The sequence below is a fragment of the Morus notabilis genome, unplaced genomic scaffold (genome assembly GCF_000414095.1).
Source record: "Morus notabilis unplaced genomic scaffold, ASM41409v2 Scaffold774, whole genome shotgun sequence".
Lineage (NCBI taxonomy): Eukaryota > Viridiplantae > Streptophyta > Magnoliopsida > Rosales > Moraceae > Morus > Morus notabilis.
In genome coordinates, this window is record NW_010364300.1 from 48,100 (window position 1) to 64,353 (window position 16,254).

General features: G+C 39.0%; 1 protein-coding gene across 2 annotated transcripts; it reads left to right on the forward strand.

The window, feature by feature from the left end:
- Positions 1–59: 59 nt before the first annotated feature.
- On the forward strand, positions 60–2,023 carry LOC21388520 (trihelix transcription factor ASIL2). 2 transcript variants are annotated; one of them, XM_024170932.1, is made up of 3 exons: positions 60–259; positions 567–825; positions 893–2,023. In XM_024170932.1, the coding sequence occupies exons 2-3, from the start codon at positions 656–658 to the stop codon at positions 1,860–1,862; spliced, it is 1,140 nt and encodes a 379-aa protein (XP_024026700.1). In that variant the 5' UTR covers positions 60–259; positions 567–655; the 3' UTR covers positions 1,863–2,023. The 2 variants fall into 2 exon arrangements, with proteins under 2 accessions (XP_024026700.1, XP_024026698.1); XM_024170930.1 differs by having other exon boundaries at positions 627–825.
- The last annotated feature ends 14,231 nt before the right edge of the window (positions 2,024–16,254 follow it).

Below are 16,254 nucleotides of genomic sequence, written 5' to 3' on the forward strand. Positions count from 1 at the left end.
TTCGGCCCTCGTTTCGTACCCCCTCGACGGTAGCCGTCAAACCCCACCCACCCACCCAACTCAACCCTCTCTGTTTTTTCCGTCAACCGAGAAAACAATAAAGAAACCCAAACCCACAAAACGACACACCAATTACTCACCCACGCAGAGAAAGACAATCAGAGAAAGCGAAAATGCCGGTGTTTCTTTTCAATATCCGGTTCTCATAATCCCCTTTTTGCTAAACCTAATTATTTCTCCGATATTCAGCTCTTCATCGGTACGTTTCTGATTTGGGTCTGATTCCTTTTTCTGTATCTATATATGTTTTTGGGGAATCTCTGGCGTTTGTTTAGTTTGTTGATATGTGTTTGATTTGTTTTTGAAGATCCAAGTGCATTTGTTTGTTTTCTTTTAGGTTTTATTTTGGTTTTTTTAGATTTGGGTTTTTGTTTTTGGGTCTAAAGCTGGTGACTTTTTAGCTATTCTGTTTCTTAGAGCTTACAATTTCGCCGATCTGAAAGTTCTTATCTTGGTCACCGAAACCCTAACCCTAATCCGCTTGAAATATTTTCTCGCCGTCCCAGTTTCCAGATCGGCGATGTTCTGTTTCACTTTCTAAAGATTAGACCTTTTTTTGGACCTAGATCGGAGGTGTTACGATAACAGGGGTTCAATGGAAGAGGACGACGAGATCCAGTCGCACTTATCTCCGAGGAGCGGATCTCCGGCGTCGCCGAGGCCGGTGGGGCGTATAACGGTGACGGTGGCGGCGGCGCCACCTCAGCAGCATTCGCCGGCGGCCCAGAACACTCTCACTCTTGCCCTGCCGATCCAACAGACGAGGAACGGCGGCGGGGGGGGGGGGGGGGGGGGGGGGGGGTGGCTGGCCCCTGCCGATCCAACAGACGAGGAACGGCGGCGGTGGCGGAGGCGGAGGGAGAGAGGATTGCTGGAGCGAAGGCGCGACGGCGGTGCTGATCGAGGCGTGGGGGGAGCGCTACTTAGAACTGAGCCGAGGGAATCTGAAGCAAAAGCACTGGAAAGAGGTTGCGGATATTGTGAGTATCAGAGAGGACTATACGAAGACCCCCAAGACGGATATTCAGTGCAAGAACCGAATCGATACTGTCAAGAAGAAGTACAAGCTTGAGAAGGCCAAGATCGCTGCCGGTGGAGGTCCCAGCAAGTGGCCTTTCTATGATAGGCTTGACCATTTGATCGGCCCCACCGCGAAGATCTCTGGCTCTGGAAGCCACGCCGTGGCCGCCTTAGCCAACGCCGCATCTCAGCAGCAGGCACAAAAGGTGCCGTTGGGAATCCCGGTTGGGGTTCGCAGGGTGAGTCCATTTCATGGTCAGCAGCGAGACCAGAAGCCCCAGCTGCAGTTGAAGAACCAGAAGATACAGTTCAAGAGAAGGGGAGGCCCCGTGGATTCGGGCTCTTCAAGGGAGGCGTCGCCTGCGTCGACTGATAGCTTCCCATTTGATGTTTATGAGAGAAAGAGGCCGAGGACGGCCAGGGAAATGAACATGAATATGAATATGAATATGAACTCGAATTTGAATTCGAACCCGGCAGTGAGAGATGGGGGAAGGGAAAAGAAGGGGTGGGGGAGTGCAGTTAAGGAGTTGACGCAGGCGATATTGAAGTTTGGGGAGGCTTACGAGCAGGCGGAGAGCTCAAAGTTGCAGCAGGTGGTGGAGATGGAGAAGCAGAGGATGAAGTTTGCCAAGGATTTGGAGCTGCAGAGGATGCAGTTCTTCATGAAGACACAGTTGGAGATTTCTCAGCTCAAGCATGGGAGAAGAGGAGGTGGGATTGGGAATGCCAGTAATCATCATAGTAACAACAATAACAATAATAGTGATAGCAGCAACTAAGGTTTTAGAACTGGCTCATTGGGGTTTGGTTTCTTTCTGTGATCTTAATGGTAGAAAAGAAAAGAAGGAAAAGAAATCCATGTTGGAGATAGTTGTATCATAACTCGAGGATCCAAATGTATTTGTCTCTTAACCCCAAATTTAATCACCATTTGATCGCCTCCTCTCCTTTTTTTTTTTCTTTTTTTTTTTTTTTTGCTAAACATTTTGAGTTTGTGAGATTAGTAGACGCTGACAGTAACTGCTTTGTGAGACACGATCTGCTTTCGCATATGCACTAATCTTTTTTGTATTATTCTTAGAATTTTTCTTAAGCAAATAAAATCTACCAACAAGAATCCGTTTTTTTTCACAAGGGTTGTTTAGTTGAGGGATTCGTATTCTGATTCGAATCATGGTTTATGGTTCGCTACAGTATTTTCTCTCACAAAAAATACATATAAATCGAAAATAGTTTTAATCTCATGATTCTAATACATGAACTAAACGTCTCTAAGTTTTTTCATTTTAGAGCTTTCTTTCACAAAAATTTAAATTTAACATTCTTACTGCAATGTTTTCCTCTATAAATTCACTTTTTAACTAAATTTTCTATCTCAAATAGTAAAAAAGAACAGCCTCAAGGCTTAAGCAAATAAAAGGTGGAATCTTAGAATTTTCTTAACGCTGCCTTCATGGACACGAAGCTTTGCTATACATGGAATCTAAACGAAGCCACTGGAAATTCTGAGACATAAATTTGCACTTAAAGCAGAGAATTTATCCGTCCGTCACTTTAGTAGTGCTGCCATCTTCTCCAAAATTCAAGTGTATGGATTCTTGTCGGGTAAGGGTACAGTTTACTATAAGCTAGAAGTAGAAATCTGCCTCGAAATCTATGTTCGTTTGAAATCTAACGCAAAGAATCACATCTCTTTCGGAAAGAAATTACATATAGAAAACTTTTGGAGAACCCACAGAAAGTAGCGTAATTCGATCGTTGAAATTGAAAAAAAACATCGATCGAATCTTTTGGCAATGAAGTTAACTTAAGCTATTACTTTATCAATTGGCTGTCTCTTTGTTGAACAACTCGAGCTTGAATCTGATGTTTTCGAAATGAAAAGTGTTGGGGACTAAAATCCGGACCAATTATGATTGAGTATTACTTCTCAATAAGTAAAGGTGGTCTATAAAGCAAGAAAAACAAAGGCTATGAATTCTTTATTCTTACTTCTTTACATTTGGTTACACACATTTGATTTTAATTCAAACTTTCAAACACTAATAACATAGATAGGTATCAGAACTTTCTTGCATTGAAAGCATCAAACCAGAAGATTTATCTGGAACTTAAGCAAATCATAATAAGTCACTTCCGCACAAGTCACAAGTCTAGCTAGTAGCTAGAATATAGAAAAGAAAAATAAAATGTGATCATCAGCGTAAAGCAAACTACACAATGCAAAAAAGCGCAGAGGGGAAAAAAAAAAAAAAAAAAAAAAAAAAAAGAAAAAGGTCACAGTCCCCAGCTCTGAAAAATCCAAGTTGAGTGATTTGGAATGTTGGAGAAGAGACGGCGAAATCATGATTTCTTGGTAGCAACTCAACAGACAACAGGGTCATGTTCTATCCTTTCGCTTGGACTGGCTACAATTTTCCATTCAATCGTATTATTTTGGATTTGATACTAATTTAAATTTTAATATTTGTGTATTAATTGATGTAGTATATGAATTTTTATTTTTATATTGATAAATGTTTAAAATATTGACATGTCAATTAATAATAAAATATTGTATTTATTAATAAAAAAATATGACAATATTCATGTTACATCAGTTAATACATAAAAATTTAAATTTAAATTGGTGTCTCTAACATTATTCTTTTAAATTTTTAAAAAAGCCTGTTAGCTTAACAAAATTGGAAGTTATCTAAAGTACACCTTATAGATCTAGCTAGAACCATGATCCATTAACGACAAACGACAACATGAAATAGTTAGCATCATATTGACTAAGCAGCAGAGATTGCCGCAATCATGTGCATGATGCATCCAAGCACGAAAAATCGGTGGCCAATTTAGGTTGGGTTGGTTGGACACTCGTTCACCTCGTAAAAAGAGTTTAGAGTTCAAGTTGCCTCGACCGTGTTGGTACAATTGTCTAGAAAATAATAAAAAATAGGCTAATATGAAAAGCTTAAGAAAGTATACAGGTTAATTTTTAGTTACAGAAATTAATAGGTTATAGCTTGTCAAGTTATGGTTCATAACCAGATAAGTTATTGATAAACTTATTAAGTTATGGTTCATAGGCAGACAAGTTATGGACAATTATGGACAATAACTTGTCAAGTTATGGTTCATAACCATATAAGTTGTGGACGAAAACAGTAATTTAGCATATTTATTAACTTATGTAAACTATTGGTCTATTAATTTTAATTCATCTCAAATCTTGACTTATTTCTCTTTTTCTCCCCAATTGTTTTCAGGGTGTCAATGGGCCCGTAAAACGACCAGAGGTTATCTAGGTTAACCTTCTAGTTTTCTTAGGGTTCACGGATTTGAGTTTTTAATTCGAGTTGAAATGTGATATTTTTTTAGAGCTTTTAACTGTAGCAAAAAATGTTAGATGTGACATTTTTTGAGAGTTTTTAACTATAAAAATTTAAAATTGAAAACTCAAATCGATAAAATAAACGAGACTTTAATGAAAAAAGCACAAAAAATGGGTTTCGTTTCATGCAAAAAGTACAATTCAAAAGTGTTTGCCTTTTTTTTTTTTCATATAAAGTACTTATAACTCGAACTTGAATGTTAAGATTTACTGCTTATAGCAAGATGATTATGTCTTATCACTAGACTACATTATTGTGAGCAAAGTATCCGTTGATTTCTTACGCGTATATTCTGGACACGTTGTCATCTATGTATATAAAGATTCATCACCAAATGCGATGAACAATATTATTGCTTCTAAAATTGCTGCTGCTAGAGTTCACATGACGGCATACGACAGCCAATATTCTAGGACAATTATTTGAGCTACAAGAATATCAGTTCCAACTAGTCTATAGTTGGCTTTGAATTTTGGTTCAACACCAGAAAAAAAAAAAAAAGAAAAAAAAGAAAAAAGAGAAACAATGTGGGAATGGCTCTCCTAAGTCAAACACCATATTACCATGCATGTTCTCTCCACCTAGGCACCACTGACTCTTGAAATGGTGTGCCACTACTACCATCTCTGAATTCAAATCTAAAATCAAACCCCCCAAAAAAGAAAAAGAAAAAAAAAAGTCCAATCTTCATACGTATCTAGGACCCTTGATCTGAATGATTTGCAAGGCCCAACAAATCCCCACACTTGATGGCACGTGTGGAGCCCACACACCGGCCATTTGCGTTTGACTAAAGTGGCTGGTGTGGTGAGTGCTGTTGTACGCTATTACTCACATGCGTTTATCACACCTTTCCTTTTCTTCTTCTGGGTTAACCTCAAAATCATCCAAAAGGGGTCACTTTTCCCATATTTTATTTTCTGTAATAAATCCAATCAGATGGTAATTAAACTTGTAATCATAATAATATAATTGCACATTCTTTAGTTAAAAATGGGGTAAAACCTTATTAACCTGGGCTCCCCATGGGGGGGAAAAAAAAAAAACAAAAAAGAGTGAGATTTTGGTTGCTTGTACACGTGGCCTAATGATTCAAAAATGGCTCTCAAACTTTGATGGTGAAACGTGTCTAAGAGGTATTGGTGAGGCAAAATTTGGCAACAACCGGGGCGGGGCTGATCCTGATGATCACATGGGTCCACTCAAATATTGGGACTTGTTTGGACCACTGATAGCCAATAGGACTGAAAATGAAAGTTCAAAAACGTTACCCAACAATAGACAAAGTTGCAGGTCAATTTTGAGTGACACATAGCGAGGAGGAAAAAAAAAAAAAAAAAAATTGCACTCTTGTTGTTTTTGCACTAGTGGCTTCAGACATCAATACTAGTACTACCCACCAACAGGTAGTGTTGCGAAAATCAAATGGCTTTGGTTTATTGTTTCATCACAACATTTGAGAGGTACAAACCTGAGTGCTATAATTCAATATTACAACAGTAGATAAGGCGATCTGAGTCAGGTCACCATGACTTAAAATTTAAACGGCGTTAATGAGTACATGTGTTATTTATAACAACATATATTATAAACGTGTTGTATTCGAATTAAAATTTTATGATACGTTAAGTGAGTTGTGTTCAATGGTTTATAATATGATTGGTTAATAAATTACCACAAATACGACTTATCAACACGATTTTCATTTCTGATCATAAGGACAATAGACATCTAAAATCTTGCTTATAACTTAATTTTGAATTACTTTACTTTCATGCAGTAATGCAAGTTACTTATGGGATTTGGTAGATTCTACTTTTTCAGTATATTATTAGAAGCAATATGTCACAATCCGTAAATTCTTGTCCCATTTTAAGTGTTAAAGGGTTGCAAGAAGACTCTAGGATTCTCTAGAATGTTCTACTATTGTCTACCATATGGAATATTCTAGATAATTCTAGAGAAGTATAGACTTTAGGAGAACCTTAGAGTTCTCTAGAACCTTGTGAATGATTCTTAATAGAGTAGTCATTTGTGGAATACTCTAGAAACTTGTAGATATGTCCACCTTGTGTATAATTCTTTAGAGAGTTCTAGACTAGATAGTGGTCTATAGAATTCTAGAATGTTCATAGAAGGGTCCCCTTGGCCTATAAATAAGGGGAACCTCCTCATTTGTGGACTAAGTTCCAAAATAGCCTTGTAAAGTTCTCTTCTAGTAATACAATTTTACTTGTCTACTCTTTGTCTGCCTTCGTGAGTTTGAGTAAATTAGGCTTTCTTAGCATTTAAGTGAGTGCTAAGGCCGCACGTTTACTTACTTGAAGAGTAAGAGCGTGACAAGTGGTATCAGAGCCACGTTCTGGACATGGCAAAGAACACCAAGGATCAAGTGATTGGATCCGACACCACCAACGTGGAGTCATCGCAACAAGGACGGGGTCGTGAGGAGCAACGTGACCCCACCTCGCCAAAACTACGGGGGAAGTCTAAGGACTTAGTCTCTAGCTTTGAGGTACGCTTGACTCGAGTGGAGGAAAGCATGGGCGACTTAGGTGCACGCATGGAGAACCTAGACCAACGAGTGGAAGGTCTAGAGGCGGACTTTGCCGAAATCCATGAGGAGGTGCGTGAAGCCCTAACCAAGCTAGGAGAGTTCAACAGGGCAGACTTGCAGGCCCTTCGAGACGAGTTTATGGCGGAAGTGACCCGTTTGCGAGACGTCCACCAGAGGGAACTCAACAGCGTGCTTACTCAGTTGGAAGAAGCACGAGGCGATCTTGCCTTGTGCAAGAAGGCAGTGGTTATAGGCGCACCTACACCTGCCATGGAACCACGCCGAATTGATATTCCGAAGCCAAAAAGTTTCGCAGGTACGCGTAATGCTCGAGAGGTAGACAACTTCTTGTGGGGGCTAGAACAATACTTTGGTGCCGTGGGCATTTTAGAAGATGAGACCAAAGTCAAGACTGCAGCTTTGTACCTCACGGACACTGCCATGCTCTGGTGGCGCCGAAGGCAAGAGGACATAAGGAGAGGTACGTGTTCCATCACTACCTTTGATACTTTTAAGAGTGAACTCAAAAAGCAATTCTACCCTGAGAATGCCGAGGAGGAAGCTCGTGGCCGCCTCCGAAGGCTAAAGCACTCGGGCAGCATTCGAGACTATGTGAAGGAATTCACCAACCTTGTGCTCGAGATCCCTGATTTGTCTGACAAAGACTCCCTCTTCTTCTTTATGGACGGTCTGCAGCATTGGGCTAAGACCGAGCTTAGGCGTCGTGGAGCACAAGACTTGGCCACCGCCATTGCCATAGTCGAAAGCTTCACGGACTACATGAACCAAAAAGAGATGCCCAAGCCTAAAGACAAGAAAGGGGGCGCCAACAAAGGTGGGGGAGAGCACAATCGAAGCAACCGCTAGGAAGACAACCAAAGCCGAAATCAAAACTCGTCAAAGCCAAAAGATAAAGGCAAGCAAGGCGAGAATTTTGATCGGTCCGTCCCTAGGCGAGGTTGCTTCTTGTGCGGCAGTCCTCATTGGACAAGAGATTGCCCGAAGACAAAGGCCCTCAATGCCTTGACTGCCAATCTGGAGGAACAAAGGTCAAGTGATGGCAAGGAGGATGCTCAAGTTGGTTCTTTACAACTTCTTAACGTCATCCAAAGTACTCCGAAGATTCAAGCCAAGGGACTTTTATTCGTGGATGCCACTATCAACGGGAAGGATACAAGGGCCTTAATCGATACATGTGCATCTCATAACTTCATCTCCATTGAAGAAGCTAAGAGACTAGGCCTTAAGGTAGTTGGCGGGGCTGGTTCTATGAAAGCTGTCAACTCCATGGCCAAGCCAATACAAGGCATAGCTCGGGGCGTGAAGACTACCCTCGGTGCATGGGTAGGACACTTAGATCTGACTGTGGTACCCTTGGACGACTTCAAAGTGGTTCTTGGGATGGAGTTCCTCGACCAAGTAAAGGCCTTCCCCATTCCATTTGCCAACACCATGTGTATCTTGGATGGAGAGAAGACTTGCGTAGTACCAACGGTGAGATCTACCAAGTCCGATACAAAGGTGTTGTCCGCCATGCAATTCGAAAAGGGGGGACGAGGAGAGCTATTTAGCCATCCTTAAGGAGTATGACGATGAGGAATCATCTCCTCAATTAATCATGCCCAAGCAAGTTCGAGACGCCATTGACGAGTTCAAGGATGTCATGCCGGAGGAGTTGCCCAAAAGGCTACCACCAAGGAGGGAGGTTGATCATCAAATCGAGTTAGAGCCCGGAGCCAAACCACCGGCTATGAGTCCCTACCGCATGGCACCACCGGAGTTAGCAGAGTTAAGAAAACAACTAAAGGGTTTAATTGATGCAGGGTTCATTAGGCCCTCCAAAGCCCCATTCGGTGCGCCGATTCTCTTCCAAAAGAAGAAGGATGGTTCTCTTCGTATGTGCATCGACTACCGAGCTCTCAACAAGGTCACTATCAAGAACAAGTATCCCATCCCGTTAGTCGCGGATCTATTTGATCAACTTGGTCATGCTCGGTACTTCACCAAGTTGGATCTTCGCTCGGGGTACTATCAAGTTCGCATTGCCGAAGGTGACGAGCCCAAGACCGCATGTGTAACAAGGTATGGCTCTTACGAGTTCTTAGTCATGCCTTTCGGTCTCACAAACGCACCAGCTACTTTTTGCACATTAATGAACAAGCTTTTCCACCCTTATCTCGACCAATTTGTAGTGGTCTATTTGGATGATATTGTGATATATAGCCGAACCATGGAGGAACATGAGGAACACTTGAGGAAAGTGTTTCAAGTCTTAAGAGACAATGAGCTATATGCCAAGAAAGAGAAGTGTTCCTTTGCCCAAGAAGAAGTATTGTTCTTGGGTCATAAGATAAAAGGTGGAAAGCTCATGATGGAGAATACCAAGGTGCAAACCATCCAAGAATGGGAGCCACCCACCAAAGTGCACGAGTTAAGGTCCTTTCTCGGCCTTGTGAACTACTATCGCCGCTTCATCAAGGGCTATTCAGCCCGAGCGGTACCTTTGACGGATCTTCTTAAGAAAAATCGACCATGGGAATGGAGCACGGAGTGTCAACATGCCTTTGAAGACCTAAAGAAGGCAGTTTGTGAAGATCCAGTCCTTAGCTTGCCTGATAACTCCAAGCCATTCGAAGTCCACACCGACGCCTCGAACTTTGCTATTGGAGGAGTACTTATGCAAGATGGCCATCCAATTGCTTACGAGAGCCGCAAGCTTAATGACACGGAGCGCCGCTATACCGTTCAAGAGAAGGAAATGACGGCAATTATCCATTGCCTCAGGGTATGGCGACACTACCTCTTAGGCTCAAGGTTTGTCATTATGACGGACAATGTGGCTACAAGCTATTTTCAGACTCAGAAGAAGCTTAGTCCAAAGCAAGCTCGGTGGCAAGACTTTCTTGCGGAGTTCGATTACACCTTGGAGTATAAGCCGGGGAAAGCCAACGTGGTAGCCGATGCTTTAAGGCTACAAGTTATTTTCAGACTCAGAAGAAGCTCAGTCCAAAGCAAGCTCGGTGGCAAGACTTTCTTGCGGAGTTCGATTACACCTTGGAGTATAAGCCGGGGAAAGCCAACGTTGTAGCCGATGCCTTAAGCCGCAAAGTGGAGTTAGCATCTATCAGTCGAGTTGATAGTCCCTTTCTTGGTCGCATCAAGGATGGCTTACAACTGGATCCCCTAGCCAAAAGTCTTATAGCACTTGTGGAAGAAGGCAAAACAAGGCGCTTTTGGCTAATCGAAGGCTTACTGTACACAAAGGGGAGTCGCCTCTTTGTGCCGAAGTGGGGAAATCTTCGACGGGAGTTGATCAATGAGTGCCACGACTCTAAGTGGGCTGGTCATCCAGGTATGAAACGTACCCTTGCTTTGTTGAAAACCACTTACTATTGACCTCAGATGCGGGACGAAGTGGAGTCCTACGTGAGGACTTGTCTTGTGTGCCAACAAGACAAAATTGAACAACAAACACCTGCGGGTTTGCTCGAGCCATTACCAATCCCAGAGAGGCCTTGGGAAAGTGTTTCCATGGACTTCATCACTTCCTTACCGAAGTCTGAAGGATTCGGAAGCATTATAGTGGTGGTCGATCGGTTCAGCGAGTATGCCACTTTTATTCCAGCACTAGCAGATTGCACTGCCGAAGAAACAGCTCGGTTATTCCTACGCCATGTGGTTAAACTTTGGGGAATCCCTTCTAACATAGTGAGTGATCGAGATCCTCGCTTTACGGGCCGATTCTGGACGGAGTTGTTCAAGTTGCTTGGCTCGGATCTAAACTTTTCCACTAGCTTCCATCCTCAAAGCGACGGTCAAACCGAACGCATGAATGCAATTTTGGAGCTATACTTAAGGCACTACGTGAGTGCCAACCAACGAGATTGGGCAAAGCTACTCGATGTAGCCCAATTCTCTTATAATCTCCAACGAAGTGAGACAACCAATCGAAGTCCTTTTGAAGTAATCATGGGACAGCAGCCTACAACACCTCTTGCGCTTACCACAAACTATGAAGGCAAGAGTCCAGCCGCGTTCAAGTTTGCTAAGTCATGGCATGAGCAAGCCGAATTGGCACGGGCCTACTTGAACAAAGCAACAAAGAGAATGAAGAAATGGGCAGACAAGAAGAGGAGGCCTTTAGAGTTCAAAGAAGCCGATCTTGTCATGGTAAAGATCCTTCTCCAACAATTCAAAACTTTCAGAAGAGTTCACAAGGGATTGATTAGAAGGTATGAAGGTCCCTTTCCAATGCTGAAACGTGTTGGGAAGGTCTCTTATAAACTCCAATTGCTTTCCAAACTCAAGATCCATCCAGTCTTTCATGTTAGTCTCCTGAAGCCATATCACGAAGACATGGAAGACCCCAGTCGAAGGAAGTCCAAACGAGCACCACCCGCCGCCGTGACATCTTTCGACAAGGAAGTCGAGAGTATACTTACATATCGTCACATTAGAAGGCGTGGTGTGCCAAGCTATCGAGAATACTTAATCAAGTGGAAGAACTTGCCGGAAAGTGAAGCAAGTTGGGAACATGAGGATGCCCTTTGGCAATTTCAAGACCATATTCGGCAATTCCACGAAGAAGACGCGATGAGGGCATCGCGAGCTTAGGTGGGGGAGAATGTCACAATCCGCAAATTCTTGCCCCATTTTAAGTGTTAAAGGGTTGCAAGAAGACTCTAGGATTCTCTAGAATGTTCTACTATTGTCTACCATATGGAATATTCTAGATAATCCTAGAGAAGTATAGACTTTAGGAGAACCTTGGAGTTCTCTAGAACCTTGCGAATGATTCTTAATAGAGTAGTCATTTGTGGAATACTCTAGAAACTTGTAGATATGTCCACCTTGTGTATAATTCTTTAGAGAGTTCTAGACTAGATAGTGGTCTATAGAATTCTAGAATGTTCATAGAAGTGGCCAAGGAGAGCCTCCTCATTTGTGGACTAAGTTCCAAAATAGCCTTGTAAAGTTCTCTTCTAGTAATACAACTTTACTTGTCTACTCTTTGCCTGCCTTCGTGAGTTTGAGTAAATTAGGCTTTCTTAGCATTTAAGTGAGTGCTAAGGCCACACGTTTGCTTACTTGAAGAGTAAGAGCGTGACAAATAGCTTTTGTAGTAGTAGTAGTACCAGAAGTGTTAGTTGGAGGTTACACACAAATAAGAGCAGAGTAGCAATCAGGACCACGTCATGCCTTTAATGGGAGGATTAAGACTATTTCTGCAACAAGAGCCACATTCCTGAAGGCTTTATCTCTATAATTGGAAACAGAAAGTGAAAGAGCCTTGTACTGCTTTTTCTAACCCCCTTTTGAATAACTTGGCAGATTGATCAGGACATTTTTAATGTTCTTCCAAGGAAAAGAAGGGGAAACTTAATGTTCTTCCAAGGAAAGAAGGGGAGAGGAAAAGAAGGGGAAACTAAAGTTATCGCTAAAACCACATTCTCTTTCGAATATAATTTCCAAGCTTGATCTTCAAGTTTTCGCTACCCAAAATTCTAATCACGAAGTTTATACTTTGAAGGAGAGAGTGCAATGTGAAATCTTGTGTTGTGTAGTCTTTCGATAAGTAAAACTTCATACGAATCATACTTGTGAAAACAAAGCAACATTCATGAGTTTGTCGGAGAAGTTAGGATGGTGCAAAAGAAAGGAAAAAAAAAGAAGAAACTCGAGCATTGACAGAATCGCCTAAAAAAGTTAATGCTATTTCATATCGATTATAGTTTGGTGTTTGAAACTGAATTGAACCAACCACTTATTTTCCTTTTCCAAAACTTATATAGTATATAAGGAAACAATGTGTCATTTCATTCCCCAAACGGTGTAGCTCATCTCATTCGGCCACTCTCTCAACTTACCATCTCCTGTCTAAAATTGAACGTAATTTACTAAAAATAACGGACCATTTTCAATCAACATTTAGAGATAGTTGTTCTAATTTGATTCCGGTCGGTTTTCAGACATTGATCGATGAAAACTTGCTATAAACTGACCGGCCAACAACCTAAAAGAAACAAAAATAAATGTATCATACTTCCATAGAACCATCTTTTCTAATAGTGTGAATATTATTTGTCTTCATTATATCTACAAAAATAACTATGGAGCCCATCTCTTTTATCAAAGAAAAAGTATTGAGCCCAATTTTGTGGTTACTGGGGTCAGGTTGGTCAAGTTTTGAGAATATACATAGCAGCTATTAACACCAACAAACGAGTTGTTGCAATATCATTATAATAACCCAACTTTAGGAAATATGTTGCAGAGACCATGCATCTGACATTAGTAAAGAGCAAATAAGTTAACCAAATACCAACTTCCTCATGATCATTTTGTCTAAAATGGTACGTGTTTTTTTTGTTTTTTTCTTCGTTTGGTAAATAAAGAAACAAAACAGAAGCAAGAGTACAATGAATGAGTCACGTTAAAAAAAAAAAAGACACTGCAGTGTAAAGTAAATAGCTCCAAAAAAAAAATCTAAAAAAAAGTTCCAAAAAAAGGAAAGGGGAATTAGTCCAATGGCTATGAAGTCAAGATCTCAATGTAGGCAGGTATATAGTGAAAGATTAAAAATATATATATGAAAAAGATGTTTAAATTGCTGAGAAGATTGGAAATAAATGACAATATCCAAAAAGGGAAGCAAGCGATCAAAGAACAAGGTTTATCTCTTTACACCTTTGACCACCTGAAAAGCAAAACAAATAGAATGGTTTAAAATCTGTTTAGATATTGACACAATTCCATTAGATAAATGCATTCACTTTGAACTCCCCCAATTAGATTGTTTTGTTCGAATGTAGCTCTTTGCCAAAGGGTAATAGGCTATGACTCATACCTAACAATTCAGTATTTTAATAAAAAGGAAAAAAAATAAAGTAATTTTTTTTTATGGAATAGTTAAAAAAAAAGGTAAGAAATTAACTTAAAGAATGAATAAAGTCCATATTCTTGTAGGAAATGTTTAAAAACAAAAGTTTATTATGGGAAAGAAATAAGTAAAAGCAATATGTAGTGATAACGACATTTACACATACTAACCCCAGAAAAGACGTTTATGCATATCATCTAGGATCAAGTAATATGCAGTGTGGTAGTTTTTTTTTTTTTTTTTTTTTTTTTTTTTTTTTTTTTTTTTTTGGTAAATTTATTTTTTAGCAGTGAACATTATTTCTGAGCCATGATGTGATAATAAGTTACGATTATCGCTAGTTAGTTCTGTTTACTGGGGGAAAAACAAAAAGACATTGCATATTAAAGGTTTATATGATGAAATAAAAAGGCCAAAAAAAGAGTGGAATAGGGAAAAAAATGTCTCATTATAGTTAAAAGTTGTTTTTATTAATTTAAATTTGTATGGAGGCAAGTTGGGGAAGAAGGTATTGTCAGTGTGATAATATTAATTTAAAGTTAAATTTTTATTAATTTAAATGTTGCCCAGTGATAATATAGCACGACAAGAAAGGTATTGTCAGTGTATAATTAAAACGGGTTTTTATGTATTTTGAGAAGTAAAAAATGAAAACGAAACGACGTTTATTTAATAAATATTTTAAAAATTAAAATAAAAACAGTGAGAATAATTTTTGTGAAAAAATTAAAAAATAATTAAAAGTTGTTTTTAATTTTTAGTACTTATTAATAATATTATAATATATTAATTAATAAACACGATTTTACTTTTTTATTATATTCAAAATAATCTCTTAAAAAATTAACTAGAGCCCGTTTGGTTCATGGATTAGAACCATGAGAGTAGAATCATTTTCGATTTACGTGTATTTTTTATGAGAAAAAATACTGTAGCGAACCATGAACCATAATTTGAATCAGAGAACGAATCTTTCAACCAAACGGGCTCTAAATGTAATTTCAAAATCGATCTCAGAATAATTCTCAAAATAATCTCTTTTTTATTTTTTATTAAAAATAAAATTATTTTAAAACCTGAACACACCCTGAATCAGAGAACGAATCTTTCAACCAAACGGGCTCTAAATGTAATTTCAAAATCGATCTCAAAATAATTCTCAAAATAATCTCATTTTTATTTTTTATTAAAAATAAAATTATTTTAAAACCTGAACACACCCATTATATATTTATTTAGTGAGTTTTCTTTAAAGGGTGATATGGGAAAGTAAATTTCACCGTCACTTTCAAACTTGTACTAATTTTGAAGGAACCGTTAAATTTAGAATCCGCCTTGATAGGTTACTCAACAGGAGCGGATATGTGAATAGTTGACCACGAAATCTTTCGTTAAGCGTGTAATTACAATAATGTCCCCATTTCATTGAATAGTGGACCATCATAACGTCCTACCTGTCGCCTGTGAATTCAGTCCTTGGACGATCATGCCCTTTCTAGAAGACATTTCAAAATGCCAACTATGTAGGCCTACTCACCGAAGAAAGTGACGATTGTATTTCTTTTTATTCTAGTGAAATTTTAAACGCAAAGTTAGAGTTAAGAATTTAGGACTCGATAATTTATTGATTCGAGTTTTTAATTTAAGTTGATATATAATTTTATGTGAGAGTTTTTTATTATAATTAAAAAGTTAAATGTGACTGTTTTTTAAAATTTTTTACTATAATAAAACTCGAATCGGTAAAATAAATGAGACCTTAATTTTCATATATAGCATAAATATTTAGGTTTCTAGCAGAAACAACCAAAATTTTCGACTCTTGCAGTTAGTTTGAAATCTTTTTTTCTTTAAAAGAATAAAAGTACATATTTCCTATCATATTATCATATTTTTAACGAATACTGTCATTTTAAAAAAAAAAAGAGTAATTTATCGTTAAGAAACTAAGAAACAGATGTGTGGAACTACACATATGTACAAATTTTTGATCTACTCTTTCTCCATGATATTCGAACTATTTAATCAAAAATTTATTGTCGGATAAAGTACCAAATTTTTTTACTATTTAGTATTTAACCCAATTTAAAAAGGGAAAAAAACTTGAATCGGAGGATGTCATAATTATCTCGTAGAAATAAAATGGACAATATGATAATTTGACGTCAACAGAGTGAAGCCCATTTTAGTAAAATCAACAAGGCCATTAAAGAGTCGTTTGTCTTTCAATTATCGTTTAAAGAAATTACAAAAACAAATTACAGACAAAATTTGTCTGAAGCCCAACAACACACAAAAAAAGCACACTCTCTTTCCTCTTCTTCCCTCCTCACTGTATTTTTTTTGGGACA

Coding starts and splice junctions, on each gene's coding strand:
- LOC21388520 (XM_024170932.1), top strand. CDS start 656: ATGGAAGAGGACGACGAGATCCAGTCGCACTTATCTCCGAGGAGCGGA. Junction 826..892: donor CTGCCGATCCAACAGACGAG/GAACGGCGGCGG, acceptor CCAACAGACGAG/GAACGGCGGCGGTGGCGGAG.